The 20731-nt window shown below is 48.3% G+C and overlaps 1 protein-coding gene across 2 annotated transcripts in view; it reads right to left on the bottom strand.

Annotated features, from left to right (window-relative positions):
* DLG5 (discs large MAGUK scaffold protein 5) overlaps window positions 1-20731 on the bottom strand; it is a 129028-nt gene that overhangs the window by 37525 nt on the left and 70772 nt on the right. For both annotated transcript variants that reach the window (XM_046655504.1, XM_046655505.1), the window contains exons 6-9: window positions 17621-17880; window positions 16120-16432; window positions 11887-12071; window positions 10121-10246 (exon numbers count right to left, since the gene is read on the bottom strand). In XM_046655504.1, the coding sequence (XP_046511460.1) occupies window positions 10121-10246; window positions 11887-12071; window positions 16120-16432; window positions 17621-17880 (884 nt within the window). The remainder of the gene's footprint in view (window positions 1-10120; window positions 10247-11886; window positions 12072-16119; window positions 16433-17620; window positions 17881-20731) is intronic.

Here is a 20731-nt window from a genome sequence, read left to right as displayed (position 1 = left end):
GGGAGGCAAAACAGCCCACCCAAGTCACAGCTCGGAAACAAGGCGGACCACTCATGGAAGCTGAGTGGGGCTCCTTTCCCCCTCATACTTCATGCCAGCTTCCCAATAAATCCAGAGGGGTCAGGTCAAGGCTTCTCGAACATCAATGGGTTTTCATAGTGGTTTTTAAACAAAGACTCAGAAATTCTTCCCAAATTTATCTAGAGGTTTAATGCAACGCCCATGGAAACACCAGCAAGACCTTGTAGACACAAACAAGACTAACCTAAAATTTCTAGAGAAAGGCAAAGGGATTAGAACGGTTAAAACAATTTTGAAAATGAGTTAAGTAGGAGGAACCACTCAATTTTAAGACTTTTTTTTTTTGAGGAGGAGGATTAGCCCTGAGCTAACTACTGCCAATATTCCTCTTTTTGCTGAGGAAGACTGGCCCTGAGCTAATATCCATGCCCATCTTACTCCACCTTATATGTGGGACACCTACCACAGCATGGCTTTTGCCAAGCGGTGCCACATCCGCACCTGGGATCCGAACCGGCAAACCCTGGGCCGCCGAGAAGCAGAACGTGTGAACTTAACCACTGTGCCACCGGGCCGGTCCCATTAAGACTTTTTATATAGCTACAGTAATCAAGACTGTGGAATTGCCGGGAAGACAGACACAGAGATCAATGGAAGAGAAGAAAGGATCCAGAAATAGCTCCACAAAGTATAATAGGTGTAAAAGCAACTCAACAGAGGAGGACAGTCTTCAACCAATGATGCTGGAGACACTGGACATCAGGGCAACGGATCTCAACCTAAACACCAAACCTTACATAAAAATTAACTCAAAATGTATCATCAATTTAAATGTAAAAATATAAAACTTTTAGAAAGAAAATACTGGAGAAGATCTCTGAGATCCAGGGCTAGGCTAGCGGTTCTTAGACACAACACAACACATTAAAAATTAAAAATAAAAATCAATAGAAAATTTGAGGCGGGACCAAGATGGCGGAGTGAGAGGTCTTCTTTGTCTCTCCCCCGTCAAATCTACAACTAATTGGACATTCACCGATTAACAAAAGATATCCAGATAGCATCTCAAGACGTCTAAAAGTCTCATGCTACTCCACATCGGAACGCGGACAGACTTCCCCCCCGGGAGGAGGTGGAAATAGGTGAAAGCTCTCCCACCCCCGACCCCCGACCCCCGACCCCTGGACAGCCTAGTTCCTGCAGGAGGCTCTCTTCCAACGGACTCCACCATAGCATCGCCAGACACCAAGGACAGGAGTGTGCACTCACCAGCGGAGCAACGGTGGAAACAGGGGACAACACCACTACCCAAGCCCCCCCCCGCGATCGCACCTAGGCCCAGGGGGAATTCCCCAGGGTCCTGCACCCACCGGCAGGGAAGGCTTCTGCTCGCCATTAGCAGGGAGGCCCCGCCCAGAAACCAGAACAAAGAGAAGCTCCTGGCAGGCCCGGCACGGCACCAGACCGCAAGCTGCCACTGAGCTCACGGTCTCTGGCGCACGGCTCAGTACAGGGGGCACCCTAACTTCCCGCAGAAGTGCTTGGGGACACGTTTGGAGCTCCAGCGCCTGGCTCTGCAGCGCGGGGGAAGGCTTCAGGGTCCCACACTTTCCCAGCAGGGAAAGCCTCTGCTTGCCATTAGCAGGGAAGCCACGCCCAGAAGCCAGGAAAAAGGGAGGCTCCCAGTGGGCAGATCCCCTGGGGCGGCTCCAGACTGCAAGCTGCCGCTGGGCTCACAGTCCCTGGCACAGAGCTCAGTGCAGGGGGTGCCCAGACTTCCCGTAGACGTGCTTGGGGACACGGTTGGAGCTCCAGTGCCTGGCTCTGTGGCATGGGGGAAGGCTTCAGGGTCCCGCATCTCCCGGGCAGGGAAAGCCTCTGCTCACCATTAGCAGAGAGGCCCCGCCCAGAAGCCAGAACAAAGAGAAGCTCCTGGCAGGCCCGGCACGGCATCAAACTGCAAGCTGCCACTGAGCTCACGGTCTCCGGCGCACGGCTCGGTACAGGGGGCACCCTGACTTCCTCTAGATGTGCTTGGGGACATGTTTGGAGCTCCAGTGCCTGGCTCTGTGGCGCGGGGGAAGGCTCCGGGGTCCCACATCTCCCCAGCAGGGAAAGCCTCTGCTCGCCATCAGCAGAGAGGCCACGCCCAGAATCCAGGAAAAAGGAAAGCTCCTGGTGGGCGGATCCCCCGGGGCGGCTCCAGGCTGCAAGCTGCTGCTGGGCTCCTGGTCTCCTGCACATGGGTCAGTACAGGGGGTGCCTGGACTTCCCGTGGACGCGCCTGGGGACTGGGTGGAGCTCCAACACCCGGCTCTGTGGCCCGGGGGGTTGCTCCAGGATCCCACACCCCCCCAGCAGGGAGGGCCTCTGCTTGCCATTGGCAGGGAGGCCCCACACAGCATTCAGAACCCCAGGAAGCTCCCTAGAGCAGAATTCCCCAGAAGGCAGCAGCTTACAAGCCACCGCCAGGCCTAAGGACTCTGGCCGTGTCCCAGATTAGGCAAGGGGCTCCCAGAGATCCCATGAGAGTAAAGTGGGGCAGAGTAGAGCTCCAGTGAAACGATTACGTAGCCCACAGGGGAACTCCAGGTTCTTACAGCAGCCTCAGTGAAAGCCTCTGCACAGCACTAGTGGAGAGGTCCTGACTGGCAATCACAAGGCAGGAAGGCCCTGGGACGAAAGCAGCACAGCTAAGAGAGCTAATGACAGACTGCAAAAGATACCCATAGCTCTGCTGGGACTTATAGTGGACAAGTGTGATCTGGTGGGCTCTGTTAGGGACAAATCAGAGATTATAGGTGATCCTGCTCCTGGTTGATGGGAAAGCCCACAACACTGCTGCAGACCACAAGGAGGGAGCACGTCTAGGTGGGCTGCAGCAGTAGGCACCAGCAGCCTGAGGCCCCCTTGCGATTGCCCCCACAATTGACAAGGGACCCCACAGGACCACTGTGACTACGAGGAGGGGTCCAGACCCAGTCAGTAACAGCCGACAGGGGTCCTGGTTGGGGCAGTCTAAACAGCTGCCACCCCACACACACCAGTCGCAACAAGTGGAAGCAGCGACTAAACTCTATCTCTATGCGAAGGCACAAACCCACACCATCAAGCAGTATGAAAAAATATATTAAATCTCCAGAACAGAAGGAAAATGATAAGCATCCAGAAAACAATCCCAAAGACAATGAAATCTACAACCTAAATGACGATGATTTCAAAACTGCCATTATGAAAACACTCAACAACCTAAAAGAGAATTCAGATAGACAACTCAACGAGTTCAGGAGCTATGTCACAAAAGAGCTTGACACCATAAAGAAGAACCAATTAGAAATACTGGAGATGAAGAACACAATGGAGGAGATTAAGAAAAATCTGGACTCTCTGAACAGTAGGGTCGATAATATGGAGGACAGAATTAGCAATTTGGAGGATAGGAATATAGAAATGCTGCAGGCAGAGGAGGAGAGAGAATTAAGACTAAAAAGAAATGAAGAAACTCTCCGAGAATTATCCGACTCAATTAGGAGATGCAACATAGGGATTATAGGTATACAAGAGGGAGAAGAGAAGGAGAAGGGGGCAGAAGGCCTGTTCAAAGAAATAATAGCTGGGAACTTTCCAAACTTGGGAAGAGAGATGGAACTTCATGTCACAGAAGCCAATAGATCTCCAAGCTTTATTAACGCAATAAGACCAACCCCAAGACATATAGTAGTGAAACTAGCAAAAGTCAATGACAAAGAGAAAATACTAAGGGCAGCCAGGCAGAAGAAAATAACTTACAAAGGAAACCCCATAAGGCTATCAGCAGATTTCTCAGGAGAGACCTTACAGTCTAGAAGAGATTGGAATGAAATATTCAAAACTCTGAAGGATAAAAACTTGCAGCCAAGAATACTCTACCCAGCAAAAATATCCTTCAAATACGATGGAGAAATAAAAACTTTCCCAGATAAACAAAAGTTAAGGGAGTTCATCACACAAAACCTCTTCAAGAATTGCTCAGGAAGAAACTCATTCCTGAAAAGTCAAAAAAAGGAAAGGGGTTACAAAATCCAGAACAAAGGAGATAAGCAGAAGGAATAATACAAAGTAACAGCTCTCCATCAGGACAAAATGCAAAAGAACTGGAAAGCAAGTGATAAAATTGCAACAGTAGGCCCCCACATTTCAATAATCACACTAAATGTGAATGGATTGAACTCTCCAATCAAAAGGCACAGAGTGGCACGATGGATCAAACAACAAGATCCAACAATATGCTGCCTCCAGGAAACACACCTCAGCCCCAAAGATAAACACAGACTCAGAGTGAAGGGGTGGAAGACAATACTCCAAGCCAATAATGAACAAAAGAAAGCAGGTGTTGCCATACTTATATCAGACAAAGTAGACTTCAAAGCAAAACAGGTAACGAAAGACAAAGAGGGGCAGTACATAATGATAAAAGGGGTGCTCCACCAAGATGACATAACAGTCATAAATATATATGCACCTAACACAGGAGCACCAAAATTCGTGAAGAAACTCTTAACAAAACTAAAAGGAGACATCAACAGTAATACAATAATAGTAGGGGACCTCAACACCCCATTAACACCAATGGACAGATCATCCAGACAGAAAATCAACAAGGAAATTATAGAATTAAATGAAAAATTAGACTAGATGGACCTAATAGATATATATAGGACACTTCATCCAAAAACAGCAGGTTACACATTCTTCTCAAGCGCGCATGGAACATTCTCAAGGATAGACCATATCTTGGGAAACAAAGCAAGCATCAATAAGTTCAAGAGGGTTGAAATAATATCAAGCATCTTTTCTGATCACAATGCTATGAAACTAGAAATCAACTACAAGAATAAAGCTGGGAAAGGGCCAAAAATGTGGAGACTAAACAACATGCTACTGAACAAACAATGGATTATTGAAGAAATTAAAGAAGAAATCAAATATTACCAGGAGACAAACGAAAATGAAAACACACCGTACCAAATTATTTGAGACGCAGCAAAGGCAGTCCTAAGAGGAAAATTCATTGCAATACAGGCTCACCTCAATAAGCAAGAAAAATCTTACATAAACAACCTCAAACGACTCCTAACGGAATTAGAAAAAGAAGAACAAACAAAGCCCAAAGTCAGTAGAAGGAGGGAAATAAGAAGTAGAGCAGAAATAAATGATATTGAAACAAAAAAGACAGCAGAAAGGATCAATGAAACAAAGAGTTGGTTCTTCGAAAAAATTAACAAAATCGACAAACCCTTAGCCAGACTCACTAAGAAAAAAAGAGGGAAGACTCAAATAAATAAAATTAGAAACGAGAGAGGAGAAATCACAACAGATACTGAAGAAATACAAAGGATCATAAGAGAATACTATGAAAAACTATATGCCAACAAATTGAACAACCTAGAAGAAATGGATAAATTCCTAGACTCATACAACCTACCCAAACTGAATCAGGAAGAAATAGAGAATCTGAATAGACCAATCACAAGTAAAGAAATAGAAACAGTAATCAAAAACCTCCCCAAAAATAAGAGTCCAGGACCAGACGGCTTCTCTGGAGAATTCTACCAAACATTCAAAGAAGATTTAATACCTATCCTTCGCAAACTGTTCCAGAAAATAGAGGAAGCTGGAGCACTCCCTAATACATTCTATGAAGCTAACATCACCCTGATCCCCAAACCTGACAAGGACAACACAAAGAAGGAAAACTACAGGCCAATATCACTGATGAATATAGATGCAAAAATCCTCAACAAAATTTTGGCAAACCGAATACAGCAATATATCAAAAAGATTATACACCATGATCAAGTGGGATTTATACCAGGGACACAGGGATGGTTCAACATCCACAAGTCAATCAACATGATTCACTACATTAACAATATGAGAAACAAAAGCCACATGATCATCTCAATAGATGCAGAGAAAGCATTTGACAAGATCCAACATCCATTTATGATAAAAACCCTCAATAAAATAGGTGTAGAAGGAAAGTACCTCAACATAATAAAGGCCATATATGACAAACCCACAGCCAACATCATACTCAATGGACAAAAATTGAAACACATCCCTCTCAGAACAGGAACAAGACAAGGGTGCCCACTTTCACCACTCCTATTCAACATAGTACTGGAGGTGTTGGCCAGAGCTATTAGGCAGGAAAAAGAAATAAAAGGAATCCAAATAGGCAACGAAGAAGTAAAACTCTCGCTGTTTGCAGACGACATGATCTTATATATAGAAAACGCCAAAGAATCCATACAAAAACTATTAGAAACAATCAACAACTACAGCAAAGTTGCAGGGTATAAAATCAACATACATAAATCAGTAGCATTTCTATATGCTAACAATGAACTAACAGAAAAAGATCTCAAGAACTCAATCCCATTCACGACTGCAACAAAAAGAATAAAATACCTTGGGATAAATTTAACCAAGGAAGTGAAAGATCTATACAACGAAAACTACAAGACCTTCTTGAAAGAAATCGACGACGACATAAAGAGATGGAAAGACATTCCATGTACATGGATTGGAAGAATAAACATAGTTAAAATGTCCATACTACCTAAAGCAATCTACAGATTCAACGCTATCCCAATCAGAATTCCAATGTCATTCTCTACAGAAATCGAACAAAGAATCCAAAAATTCATATGGGGCAACAAAAGACCCCGAATTGCTAAAGCAATCCTGAGAAAGAAGAACAAAGCTGGAGGCATCACAACCCCTGACTTCAAAACATACTACAAAGCCACACTAATCAAAACAGCATGGTACTGGTACAAAAACAGATCCACAGATCAATGGAACAGAATTGAAAGCCCAGAAATAAAACCACACATCTATGGACAGCTAATCTTTGACAAAGGAGCTGAGGGCCTACAATGGAGGAAAGAAAGTCTCTTCAACAAATGGTGCTGGGAAAACTGGACAGCCACATGTAAAAGAATGAAAATCAACCATTCTTTTTCACCATTTACTAAAATAAACTCAAAATGGATCAAAGACCTAAAGATTAGGCCTGAAACAATAAGTCTTCTAGCAGAGAATATCGGCAGCACACTCTTTGACATCAGCTTCAAAAGAATTTTTTCGGACACCATAACCGCTCACATGAGGCAAACAATAGAAAGAATAAACAAATGGGACTTCATCAGGCTAAAGAGCTTCTTCAAGGCAAGGGAAAACAGGATTGAAACAAAAAAAACAGCCCACTAATTGGGAAAAAATATTCAAAAGTTATTTATCCGACAAAGGGTTAATCTCTATAATATGCAAAGAACTCACACAACTCAACAATAAAACATCAAATAGCCCAATTACAAAATGGGCAGGGGACATGAACAGACATTTCTCCAAAGAAGATATACGGATGGCCAATAGACACATGAAAAGGTGCTCATCATCACTAATCATCAGGGAAATGCAAATCAAAACTACACTAAGATATCACCTTACACTTGTTAGAATAGCAAAAATATCCAAAACCAAGAGTGACAAATGTTGGAGAGGCTGTGGAGAAAAGGGAACCCTCATACACTGTTGGTTGGAATGCAAACTGGTGCAGCCACTATGGAAAACAGTATGGAGATTCCTCAAAAAGTTAAGAATAGAAACACTTTATGACCCAGCCATCCCACTACTGGGTATCTATCCTAAGAACCTGAAATCAGCAATTTCAGAAGCTCTATGCACCCCCATCTTCATTGCAGCATTATTCACAATAGCCAAGTCATGGAACCAACCTAAGTGCCCAGCAACTGATGATTGGATAAAGAAGTTGTGGTATATATATATATATATATATATATATACACACAATGGAATACTACTCAGCCATAACAAAGGACAAAGTTGTCCCATTCACAACAACATGGATAGACCTTGAGAGTATTATGTTGAGTGAAATAAGCCAGACAGAGAAAGACGAACTTGGTATGACTCCACTTATAGGTGGTAGTTAACGTAGGGACAAAGAGAACTGATCGGTGGTTGTCAGGGGAAAGGGGGGTGGGGGGAGGGCACTAGGGGTGAAGTGGTGTACCTACAACATGACTAATAATGATGTACAACTGTAATTTCACAAGGATGTTAACTTTTATAACCTTAATAAAAAAATAAATTAAAAAAAATAAAAAAATAAAAATCAATAAATTAGACAAACAAAATTAAAAACTTAAGCTCTCAGAAAGACCGAGTTAAGAGGGTGGAAAAAGACTCAGAAACCTTGTACTATCTGCAGTGACTTGCATATAAACCTTCTCCCTAAAACCTGGGCCCAGATGACCTTTCCAATTCATCAGTGCTGCCCTTGGGCTCCTGGCACACTCGTGACCTACTTTGCATCCTGCTCAAGTAGACACACTCCCAGGTCCGTGCCTGTGTCTGGGCTGTGCTCTCACTGGCCGGCTCTAGAATGCTACCCAGCCTCCGAGGCAGAGCTCCAAAGCCTCCTCCTGGGCCCCAGCCCCCAGCCCCAGCCCACCCCTGTGCAGCCTGAAGCTCTGTGCCTAATGCTTGCTGTGCTCCTCTCCTCTCTCACCCACCAGGGCATGTGTGCTGCTTCTGCACACTGGGGGCTTCCTGGGCAGCAACACCGACTCCCTCATCAGCATCCAGCTGGTTGGAGAATTCAGCAGAGAGGAGGTGCAAATTCAAATATGCTGAATGAACAAACAAACGGAACTCGACTTTCTTAGAAGTTCCAGGCAACTCCAGCTCAATTAAAATGCAAACCCTCCTCCCAAGCTCAAGACTCCAAGGGCCCGGGCTTTGCCTCAGTTTGATTCCATCACTTGCAAGACCCAAGGTGGGTCCCGGGAGAGAGTCCATCACTTTGCCTCTTAAACCCTGAGAGCTTCCTTACAGCATTCAAGCCCCAGAGGTTCTGGGGTTCTATTTAATAAATGAAGCTATTTGTTTTATGTTAGGAGATGTTACTGAATGGGGAGGAAGGGGAAGCTATCATTCCCTTCTGAAAGGTGTTGCTCGAGTGTGCAAGGCTTGCAGACTCACGAGCCTCTCACTGACCCTTCACCACTCCAACAGCTTATGAAGTTTCAAGGATGGACAGGGAGCCACTATTTCTCAACTAGGGTCTGGTTCTGGACTGCAGAGATGGCTGTCTGGCTCTGCCAATTTCTCTTTTTAAACTTTGACCTTTGTATTTTCAATCCAATGCTTAGGATCACCAAATCTGAAATGACACCCCTGGGAGCAGGGCTGTAACCAACGGAGGTTGTCTGACACCCCAACCAGTCTCCTCCAAATGGACATCCAGATAACACAGGCCGAGAGGTCTGCCGAGGGGTAGTCAGAACTGCCTTCAAAACGCGGCATCAGTCTGCCATCACTTTGTTTACTGACACACTTGTCTCTCTGATGGACCTGCCTTTGGTCTGTCTCCTCCTGTGTGCTGTGAGCCCCACAGGGCAACTTGTTCAGCTGTTTCCCCGGTGCCTACCATGGGCCTGGCCCATACAGAGCAGACACTCAGTAAATCCTTGTTGAGTTGGTGAATGAATGAAGGAGGAGGGAAAGAATGGGCAATACCTGCTTGCCTGTGCCCAAAGGGACCGCCTGAGAGCAGAACCTTCCTTCCCATGTGCTTTCGCACACGGTGCCTACCCACCTTCATGTGCTCAGCAAAGGGCTGCTGCCCCTTCTGTGCTGGTCTAAGAATTTCTTTTCGTTTTTTTGGTGAGGAAGATTCACCATGAGCTAACATCTGTTACCAATCTTCCTCTATTTTCTATGTGGGTCACAACTACAGTGTGGCCGCCGCCGAGGTCCATGCCCAGCATCCAAACCGGCAAACCCAGGCCACTGAAGCTGAATGCATCGAACTCTACCACTAGGCCACAGGGCCAGACCCAAGAATTTCTAATTAACTCTCAGCATGGAGGCAGCATTTGGACCCATTCTACTGAATGAGAAAGTCAGGCAGAGTGAAGGGACCGACAGGCAGGCCTGGACGTGGTACTGCCTTGCCCTGGGGGCAGGGGGGACCACTCCCAGGGCTCACCACAGGCAGGGGCCACCCGCACCCCCACCAGCGTACTTCAGCTCCTTCAGCTCCCGGCTGACATCATTCTTCTGTTTCCGAGTGTCATCCAGGCTGCGCAGGGCCTCAGCCAGCTCGCTCACTGCCCGGTCCCGCTCCCGCCTCAGGTTGTCACAGAGGGTCCTGGCAGAGGGGGCAGAAGACAAGGTCACTGAGAGGGACAGGTGACAGAGGACTTACAGCCTGCAGTGGACAGTCCTGCAGCCCCAATTCCCAAACACCCCAGGTGCCTGCCTCATCCCCACATGCACAGAAGGAGTGCTTTAGAGTCTAGAGATGAGACCACCCAGGCCAACCCCACTGAGGGTCAGAGGGGACACTGAGGACCTGGGAGAAGAGACACCCCCACAGTTACCAGGCAAGAAGCATCGGCTTCCAAATGTCCAATGCTTGTCCCACTGCTTCACCCTCAATATGCCTAGGGTTAATGACCACCCTCCCACTCCCAGCCCACCTGGCAGGCCCCTGCGCATCCGCCACATGCCTTGTAACTACCCACACATGGACCTTTCGAGGGCTATCGCCTATCCCACAACTAGACTGAGCCCCCACTCCAACAAGCATCATGCCTCATGCATCTCTGCAGCCCTGAGCTCTGTGCAGGTGCAAAGTGCAGGCTTGACAACTCTCTACTAAAGGATATGTGGCTTCTGGGACCCCAGGACCACTGCAGCCATTCAGAGAGGAGGTGGGGATAGGTGACCTGGCAGCAGCGGAGTCTGTGCTCTGTGTCACCTCTAGAATTGCATCCTGTCACTCGCTGGTCCCCGAGAGCTGGTCCCTACCTCTCCATGATCCCAAATCCCCCACCACCCTGAACCCTCATCTCCTGACCAGCCCAAGAGGACATCAGTCTTTCCTTCCAAAGGCCACAAGGAATCTTTCAGAAACTCTCAACGACCAAGTCCTTACTCACCACCACCACCACAGCCTCTCCTGGCTCCAGCCCAGCCAAGGATCAAGTCTATGCTCCTGGGCTTCCCTTTCGAAGCCTTTACAACCTGCCCTCCAGAACCCTGTCAGCCGCCTCTCCCATGACTCCCTAAATGCACGACCTGCTCCGGCCACTCCATGTCTGCGCCCTTCCCTGAGCACACCACACACCTTTCCTCATGATGTTCCCTCAGGCTGCAACTCCTGCCCCCTTTCTCCACCTGGAAAAATCCCACTCATGCTTAAGTTCTACCCTGAATACTATGCCTTTAGGGGAGACCTCCCTACCCATCCTCCCTAGTGCCATGCATGTCCCCATCACAGCTCTGACCCTGGCCCTGGAATTCACCATCCACGCATCCCCCTTCCCCACTGCCCTGCCCAATGAAGCTGCCTGCGGCCCCCACAGCACCAGCTCCTCACAGACATCAACCTGCCTGGCAGCCTGGGAGGCTGTTTCTCTCCCAGGGTCTCCTTGCTAAAGGGACCTAAGGTTCTGGTACATAGTAGGCACCCAATGAATATTGGCTGACAGTATGCACATCTGATGTGTTGGTTTCATCACAAGCCCCTCAAGAAAAAAGCCTGCCCTTGTTGCACCTCATGGGCTCTCACGTGGGCACAGAGCATGCTTGGATACCCAGGTGCAGTGAATTGGGAAGAGACACAATGGAAAATTCTAACGCTATGAGACAAGGCTAGGGCATCACCTAGGGTGAGTTGGGAGGCACCTAGGTCACTCCCACCTTACCTGGACATGTAGCAATGATTCTGACCCTCCCCACAGACTCAGCGCTTCATGGAAAGACCTGAGCCAGAGCACCCCGTACCGGATGCTGTCCCGCTCTGCCACGATCTTGTCCCGTTCCTGGAAGGCCCAGTCCCGCCGGCACTTGGCCACGTCCGCCTCCTGGAGGGCTTCCTTCAGCTCCTGGCACAGAGCCTTGCACTGCTTTCGAAGGATTTCAGCCTCCTTGTTGGCTCTCCCAGCGTCCATTGTCACCGTGTCTTTGATCTGGTGGGGGTGAGGGGCACGCAGAAGGGGAGGTTTCTGGGCCTCCTGGGCTGGAAGTGCCCTCCCACCAGTGCAAGGGCCGGGGCTGAGCCCTTGGGAGTTGGGTGGAGGGAAACACTGGGATCCCAGCCAGAGCCCATCCCAGCAGACCCCTGCACTCCCCACCCCTACGACTACACGCCTCACGGCTATGCTCAGACTCCTGGTAACACCAGGCTAGGGTCCAGTCCAAACTCTAATTGTCCCACGGAGCCTGGGCCAGAATCCCAGCCATGGTGTCAGTGGCCCCGGCAGAATGTCTGCGCTGGAGTGCTTGTTGCAGGATCTGCCCTGCCAGTGAAGTGGTTGATATCTTACAGAGAGCCCACCGTGTCTGTTGAAAGAGCTCTCATGACAAAATGTAGTGAGGGGAGTCCAACTGCAGTGAAGGGTACAGACACTGCTCATGATAATTCCCAACCCTCTGTGTCGGCAATGCCGGTTTTTATAACCTGGCATACGGAGTATAAAAAAAAAAGTATTTTTTTTAAAGATTTTATTTTTTTCCTTTTGCTCCCCAAAGCATACATAGTTGTATATTTTTAGTTGTGGGTCCTTCTAGTTGTGGCCTGTGAAATGCTGCCTCAGCACAGCTTGATAAGCGGTGCCATGTCTGCGCCCAGGATCCAAACCGGTGAAACCCTGGGCCGCTGAAGCAGAACACACAAACTTAACCACTTGGCCGCGGGGCCAGCTCCAAGTTACTTTTAAATCTGAAAATACACCAGTATTTTTCTGGGGACATCCTGTGTATCTCAGTTCATCTAAAAAGCTGAAATCCGAAGCATTTGCACCTTGACAACTCCCCAAAGCACCACATGCTCCATTAAAATTTCAAATCAAACTCTTAAAAGCACTCAGAAAGCTCCCTCTGTGCCTCTATACTCCTTAGAGAACACGGGGAAAACGACAAATGACATCGTGAGTGTCTACTGCAAGAGTCATTCCTACTCTAACTCAAAGGCTTTCTCAAGAAGCAAAATCCAAACAAGACATGAGAGGAACAGATACTGCTGTCTCTGGACCGGGTATCTCTCCCTCTGAGTGATTAAGAATAAGGAAGACAAACACACCAAGAATGCTTCCACGGACTCCACAGCTCACTCCACAGAGTCAGAGAAGCCACCCCTGCTAAACACACTCAAAAAGACCTTAGTGGATCAACCGAGAGACCAGAGACAAGGACGAGGGATGCAGAGGAAAATACGTGGAGTCAGCTTACAATTACCCTTCACCTCTCAAATATAGAGTCAGAAAGAGTTGAAAAAAAACCGGAACAAAAAATACACCTAACTCAAGAGTGACACAGTGGCACACTCTGCTCAGACCTCACATTTCCCAATCGATTCAAATTATTTGTTTTGATTTTTTTCCTGCTTTTATGCAGTCTTGAATGTTTGTTTAGTTTGCTATTTTTTAAAAATGATTTTTATTAATTCTGTCAATAATTTATTATAAGTAATAGGTTTAACAATAACTTTTTTACATTTTACTTGGTGTTGTACATTAATACAGTTTTATATTCAAAATGTGTTAACATACGGTTTCACTGAAAGGTTTTCCATCTTGCTCTGGATAATCATCTGAAGCTGAGGGCCACAGACGGAGACACTACGAGAGGCCAGCACTGAGGAATCAGGCAGCTCTCCCCTCTCCCCCATCTCTCCTTCCTTCCCACTGGGCCCCCATCATTGCTGGTCTCCAAGATGAATCCACCCCCAAAACACTGTTTCTTTATGAGAAACACAAGAAGTACATACTTAGTTTTATTGGGAGAGAACAGTAGGAATGAGGTATCTTAAACGGGGTGGTAGAATTTGGGAGCTGGGGCCTCCCGATTTACTCTGAGGAACCGCAGAGTCTAGGAAGTGACTACCCCAGGTCCCACCCACTGGGGAGAGCTGAACCCAGATCCCAGGTCTTCAGACTCTCACTCCACTGCTCCTTACTCTATACTGTACTGTCCCCAAACATCAGCCCTTAGTCTGCAAAAGCACCAAGATCTGCCCACTCTGGGTGATCTTGGGGCCAGGCTCAGGAAGACATGGGCTGGTTTTCAAGAGACACTTGCCCAGCCCAGGCCTGAGGCCAACAAGAAAGGCCTATGGGCTGCAACTCAGCCCCCTGCAGGGGTAAAGCCCACGCCAGGGACCCAGGGACACCTGTCTCTTCCATTCGGACAACATCTCCCAGCCTCTAAGTTCTTGAAATGCTACCCTGGTCCTCTGCCTTGTCTTCTGTCACACTGTTCCCTATAGCACTTCCTCCTCTCACACGTGTTGACTCTCTGTCCACCAGTGCCAAGCTCAGCTCCTCAAGCAGGACTGAAGTCGGAGATGCAAGTGCACTCAGGGGCAGCAGGAAGGTAGGGACACGGGAAGCCACTGCCAGCAGGAGTGACCGAGCTGCGCTTTCTATGGGACACGGACTCGAGTAGAGGGGCCTGTCCTGGGAAGCGACTTGTTATCTGGAAGCTGCTCTGTTACAGGCAGCAGGGCCCACAGCATCCCAGTGACAGAGATCAGCTGCCCCAGGCAGTTCCTCCATCCTCCTGAAGGCAGTGAGCCTTTACCAGACCCAGTCAGGCGACACCAGAGGCTGGGACAGTGGCCCTTGGGAGGGAAGCTCCCGTGGACACGCCCACTCTGGGAGGCGGGAAGCAGGAGAGAGAGCTGAGCTGACCTGGTCTCCAGAGTAAGGCAAAGACCCTGATAGGTCCCCTGACCGCCCTCTCTTTGTTACAATCCACTCTGGAGAAGAGAGTAGAAAGAGAGGACGACAGTGAGAGAGGAGAAGGGGCACCAAGAGGGAGGTACACAGAGAAGGGAAGAGAGCGTAGGTAAGGCACAGCTCGTGAGAAAGAAAAAGAACCCCTCCCTCAGCTGAGCAGAATGGAGACAGTTCTGAGACCAGGGGCCGTGTCCCTTGCACTGCCAGCACTTAGCACTGCCTGGGCATAAGGAGGCACCACAGTCTGCAGAAAGGCTCACAGGCCCTGCCTCCCCCTTGGGCATCAGCCCTGCCTCATGCTCAGTCCAGAGGGCTCTGGCTACAACAGTTCAACACTCACCATCCCTTGCCAATTTGCCCGACCTTTAATACCTTGCTTTTCGCTTCTCACAGACCAATGTTAATGCCTGCACTCTCACTGACCTGCACAGAAAAGCAGAATGGAGAGGCATGAACAGAGAACTAAGTCAATGGGAAAAAAAGTCTATTCTGATCAAGTTCATAGCCTAAAGAGAGCCACAACACCAACCAACAGGATGGAAGGGAATCCCAAATAGGGGGAGTCCACGGGCCCATCCAAGGCACACCTGGACTTGGGGTTGAGACGTGTCAGCCATGAGGCTGAGGTAGGACAGATGCAGAGAATCCAAGGAGCCAAGCCCATTTCCAGTGCCTCCTGACCTTGGAGACATGACCCCAGGGAACAAGGCTTTAGCATGGCCTCAGGCTCAGACTCGTTTACCATCTTCCCAGTAGGGGCCTGACTGCCCCTTTAAAAAGTAGACTCCTCAGATGTTGAGAGAAAAGAACCCCTGAGGGTGCTCCTCCAGACTAGAAGGCCAAAGGTGCCTATGGCTGTGGGAACTTGGTCTTGGGGTCTTGCTTCTTAATGAGCAAGTTCTTGAGACACCCACTGACCTTCAGCACAAGACTGACCTACAATTACTGAACTACAGGTGTGAGTGTGACATTGTGCATGGAGCACACACGTCTGTGCGTCTCATCTGACTTTCTTCCTACACTGTAAGCTCTGGATGCTCAGGACCACAGCTGGACCTCCCCTTGCGTCCCCTGTAGCCCAGACTACAGCTGGGCACTGAGCGTGAGCTTAGCAGTTACCTGGGCAGTGGCTGATAACCCAGTCAGCAAGCAGGCATAAGATGAGAAGCTCTTCGCTCCGACTCAGAAGGACACTGCTGTTTTGGACACCAAGGGCTCTGCAGCCCTTCCCCCCTCGCGGCTTTCCCAGAGCTGGGAGGCCGGCTGCCCAGCTGCCTACCTGTCGCAACACCTCCATCTCCTCACTGGCCGCCGCCTTCTCAGACGTGCTGCTCTTGAGCTTGGATTCGGCCAGCTCCACCTCGGTCTGCAGCTTGTCTAACTCAGAGATGACTTGGTCGCGCTCGCTCATGATGAGCTTGTACTCGCTGTACACCGCGTCCCGCTCCTCCTTGTACTTCTCTGACTCCTTTGCAGTCTTCACCTGTGTGGTCCTCAGCTCCGTCAGCTCTGACTGCAGCAGCTCCATCTCCCACTGCAGGTCTTTGTTCTGGGCCGTGGCCTTGTTCAGCTCATGGTGTATTGCCTCGAACCTGGGGGAGAAAGGCAGCCGGGACACAGGGAGGTGGGGACCTGCCCGGTCAGCTCCACTGTGCTGGACAGTCAAGCATGAAGTTTCAAGTGAGGTCATTCTCTGCACTCCCGAGAGAAAAGTCATGGAGTACCAGTTCCCCGGACCTGGAATTTTACTCAGCCTTTCCAGAGTTGAACTGAGGACTTCATGCCCTCTGCTCTACTAGAAATAACAGCGTATTTCTTCCACAGTCAAGCTACATTATTCAAAAAAATAAAAACAAAACGATGTTAGAATCACAGCATATGAGAGACAAAAGTAGCCTTAACGGTCATTTAGTCCAACCACCTCCTTTACAGATAGAGGTGACAAGGCTTTGAGACATAGGCGACTTGCCCAAAGCCACCAGGTTAGGGCGAGAGCACACAGCTCCCTCCAGGCCAGGAGGCACCTTCCACACAGGCAACCCTGCACATTAGAGCCTGCAGCTCTCGAGCAGCACCTCTGAGAGGGTGTTCCCGAGAACGTCTATCCTGCACAGAGCTCCCTTAAGATGGTGTTCTCAGATGACTGAGGTTCGGGACACACTGCATGCTGTGCCACCCTCTTGGAGAGTCTGGGGCACGGTGTCTGAGTGAAGGTTCTGAAAAGTCTCACAGGGCAGACACCTGTCTGTGTGCACCCTGGCAGTTCCCAAACCTTTCTATATCCAGAAAACACTTTTCATATGAAACCGATGAGTGCTCCAGAACTGGTGTTTTGCAGGAATGTACTTTATAAAACACTATTTGAGGGCAGGGGTCACACCCTACAAATTACATACCTTAATAAAAAATGAAACTTTAGAAGAAACAATGCCTAGGACAAGTGACTAACAAAGAGAGGAGAGGCTTGTGGGGAGACCTAGGAAACAGAGTCTGTGAGAACACACCAGAGCTGTGCAGATGGAGAAAGCACAATTCCCAAGACACATTGAGTGTCAAGAAAACGTTTGCTAGAGATAAGTATTTTCTGACTGAAAAAGCAAAATTACTTGTGCTGTTTCTACCCACCCCACCCCCACCAAACGGCTGGGAGGCTTCTAGATACCCACAAGCCCACAATGGAGAGTGGCCCCAGGGCAGAGAAGACCCATTTGGCCCTCTGGTGATTATGGAGCCGGAGACAGGCTGGCTCTGCTCCTTCCCACTGCAGCCTCAGCTCCTACCTCCGCAAGGAGAGAGCACATTGGTGCTGCAGCTGGATGGCTGTGTCCCTCTGTTGGGTCAGCATTTCCGTCTGCTTCAGCAGGCGCTGGTTCTCTTCCTCCAACTGTTCCAGGCGGCTCAAGTCTGAGTTGTGGATGGCGACTTTCTCACTGTACCTCTTCCGAAGGGCATCATAGTCCTTCTTGACCACCTCCAGTTTGTCCATGGCGGTGTCGTACAGCTTGTTGAGAATTTCTGATGACCCATTGTGCTTCAACACCTGGGGACCAGAGGGTCACACTTACCAAGGGAAGGAGAGACTCATCACTCTCACCTCCATCTGTCTGGAGGTGCTATTGTTGGTAAGGGAGGGGAGGCCACACCCTCTGGCCTTCGGGAGTCTCAGGCTGATTCCACAGGCCCTGCAGACACACTTGGTCCATTCATTCATTCACAGATATTTCTTAAGTAGTGTGCAGAAGAGTTGCCAAACAGACCTGAGACTTCTATCCTTAGAAGGGCCTGTTTGCAAGCTGACCCTTGGCTGGCGTCTGGGAACCTGAATGACAAACAGTTGCACACACTGATAGAAAACTTCCCCACAGGGATAAGAGGGCTTCCCAGGGCCTGACCTGGACAGTGTGGCTTAGGCTGAGTACCTGCTTTCTTCTGGGGGTCTGACATTTCAGTACACGCTAGGCAGAGGGAGCCTACGTGGCCAGCCCCCAGCAAAAACCCTGGGCAGGAAGTATCTCAAGGGCTTCCCTGGCAATGACACTTCAAGCATGTTGTCATGATTCAGTGCTGGGGAACTAAGCGTCTTATGTGACTCCATAGGGGAGGACATCTGGAAACGTACACCTGGTCTCCTCTGGACTTCACCCCACACACCTCTTCCCTTTGCTGATTTCACTTTGTGTCCCTTCACTGAAACAAATTTTAGCCATGAATATGATCATATGCTGAACTTTGTGAGTCCTCCTAACAAATCCCCGAACCTGGGGGTGGTGTCGAGGACCTCCAACACAAGTCCCTACTATGTCCAGTACAGCTCTAGATGCTGGTGATGCTGGACAGGACACACAAAGACCTTTTATCCTAATGGAAGGATACAACTTACATAGACAGACAGAGATAGGTAGGGAGGGAGAGAGGTAGATAGATCAAATAAAATAACTTCAGAGCATAATAAGGGCTATCAAGAAATTAAAAAATAAAACAGGATAATGAGCAGCAGAGTAGAAGGCCGTGAGAGAGGCTAACACCTAAGGAGGTTCTCTGAGAAGGTGACTTCTAAGCTTGGATGCAAATGAAGAGCAGCAGCCCAGAGCACACGCAGCAGAGGGGAGAACAAGTGCAAAGGTCCCAGGGTAGGAATCCCCAGCCATATTCCAGGCACAAAGAGAAGGGCAGGGCAGAGCCACCGGAGCCCAGTGAATATGGAGGAGGGGGGTCAAAAGGAGGCATAGCTTCAAGGCTCACGGTGAAGCACGCCTCCTGAAATGGGAGCCGTAGGAGGGTTCTAAGCAAGGAAGCGTTCAACTCTGAATTACAGGAACTAAGCGCTCTGGGGTGCTGCTCCAGAGAGTAAACAACAAGTTAAGAGGCTGTCAGGGGCCTGCTGACTTCTGCTGAGCACCTCAGGGGATCTGAGCCTTTGGGAGGGTCAGTCCACATCTCTGGGTTTCAGTTTCCTTATTCCTCAATAACAGGACTGAACCAGAAAAGCTTGCTTAGCCGTTCCAGCTCCCACAGTCCAGGAATCACCTGGCTTGTTCAGCAGAGACCTGAGTTATCAGATCTTTTCAGCCTAGAGAACCAGAACCCAGGGCTGCTGCATATTCCCTTCAGAGGGAGGGTTAGCCATCAATAAACACAATTAACGGGAAAAGCCAAAGAAGAGCTAATTAAAAAATCAGATTCACGGAAACAAGGAAAGTGAGTGGCTCATCTAAGAGCTAAGCACCAGCTCCTAGGGCTGCAGGCTGCAGGAGCGTCTCAGAAATCAGCTTCCTCAGGGCTTTCAGTCTTCCTCCTTTTTCTTTTTTTCTTTCTTTCTCTTTTTTTTAAAGCAAAACTCTTTCCTTCAAAGGAAATCTTAACAAGGACACCAAAATACAAAACATTTTAAGAAACAGTATAGGTTCCTCGGGCAATTAAAATCTTCACTGTTTTGTAAAAATGCCTCACTGCTGCAGATCATGACTGCACACTGAGAAACCGGAGAAAACCACCGACTGAGCCCTACTCTGTCATTTAAAGTCTTTGTTCTTTTAAAAGGAATATCTTCAAACATACAGAAAAGCATAGCAAATAATGTAACAAAATTTTAAGTACCCACCACTTAGCTCTAATCTTGGTATCTTGTCACATGTCTCAAATTGCTTTTCAAAGAAATAAAACATTACAGGTGTTTCTAAAGCCCCCCAAATACCCTTCTCTTATCCAATAGGCCTCTCCTCCCCCCCAGAATTAATCTCTTCCCTAAATTTGCTGCTGACCATCTGCGTGCATAACATTTTATTTACACTATCTATGTATTTAATGAAAGTCTCTAAAGGCCTCACACTACATGCACTTCTTTCTCTTCAATGCTGCTTCTGAGGTTTGGTCAAGCGATGCAGGCAGTATGTCACTGTGTGAACACGTCACACCACCTCCTTTTTCCAGCGGATGGACGTTTACACTGTCTCCATGTTTCTGCTGTACACCTGTCCTCTCCCACACCTGGGAGAGTCTTCTCTAGGGGGACACCAAGAAGCAGAGCAGCTAAGTGGCAGGATAAGGACTTTTTCACACGTACTGGACAATATCAAATTGCTCTCCAAAGTGGCCGTACTGATTCATATCCCACCAGCTGTGGGCAGGAGTTCTGAGAGTTACTGTCATCAACGATCCTCACCAAGATCTCACACAGTCCGATAATTCTTTTAATTTTGAATTGTGGTGAAATACACATAACATAAAACCGTCTTAACCATTTTTAAAATATCTAAACGTATGTTTCAGTAGTGTTACATATATTCACACTGTTGTGCAACCAATCTCCAGAACTTTTTCATCTTACAAAACTGAAACTCTATCCATTAACAACTCCCCATTCCTCCTCCCCCCAACCCCTGGCACCACCC

The sequence above is a fragment of the Equus quagga genome, chromosome 2 (genome assembly GCF_021613505.1).
Source record: "Equus quagga isolate Etosha38 chromosome 2, UCLA_HA_Equagga_1.0, whole genome shotgun sequence".
In the NCBI taxonomy this organism is placed as follows: domain Eukaryota; kingdom Metazoa; phylum Chordata; class Mammalia; order Perissodactyla; family Equidae; genus Equus; species Equus quagga.
The sequence above is the reverse complement of the archived record's forward strand: the minus strand, read 5'-3'. Positions and strand labels throughout refer to the sequence as shown.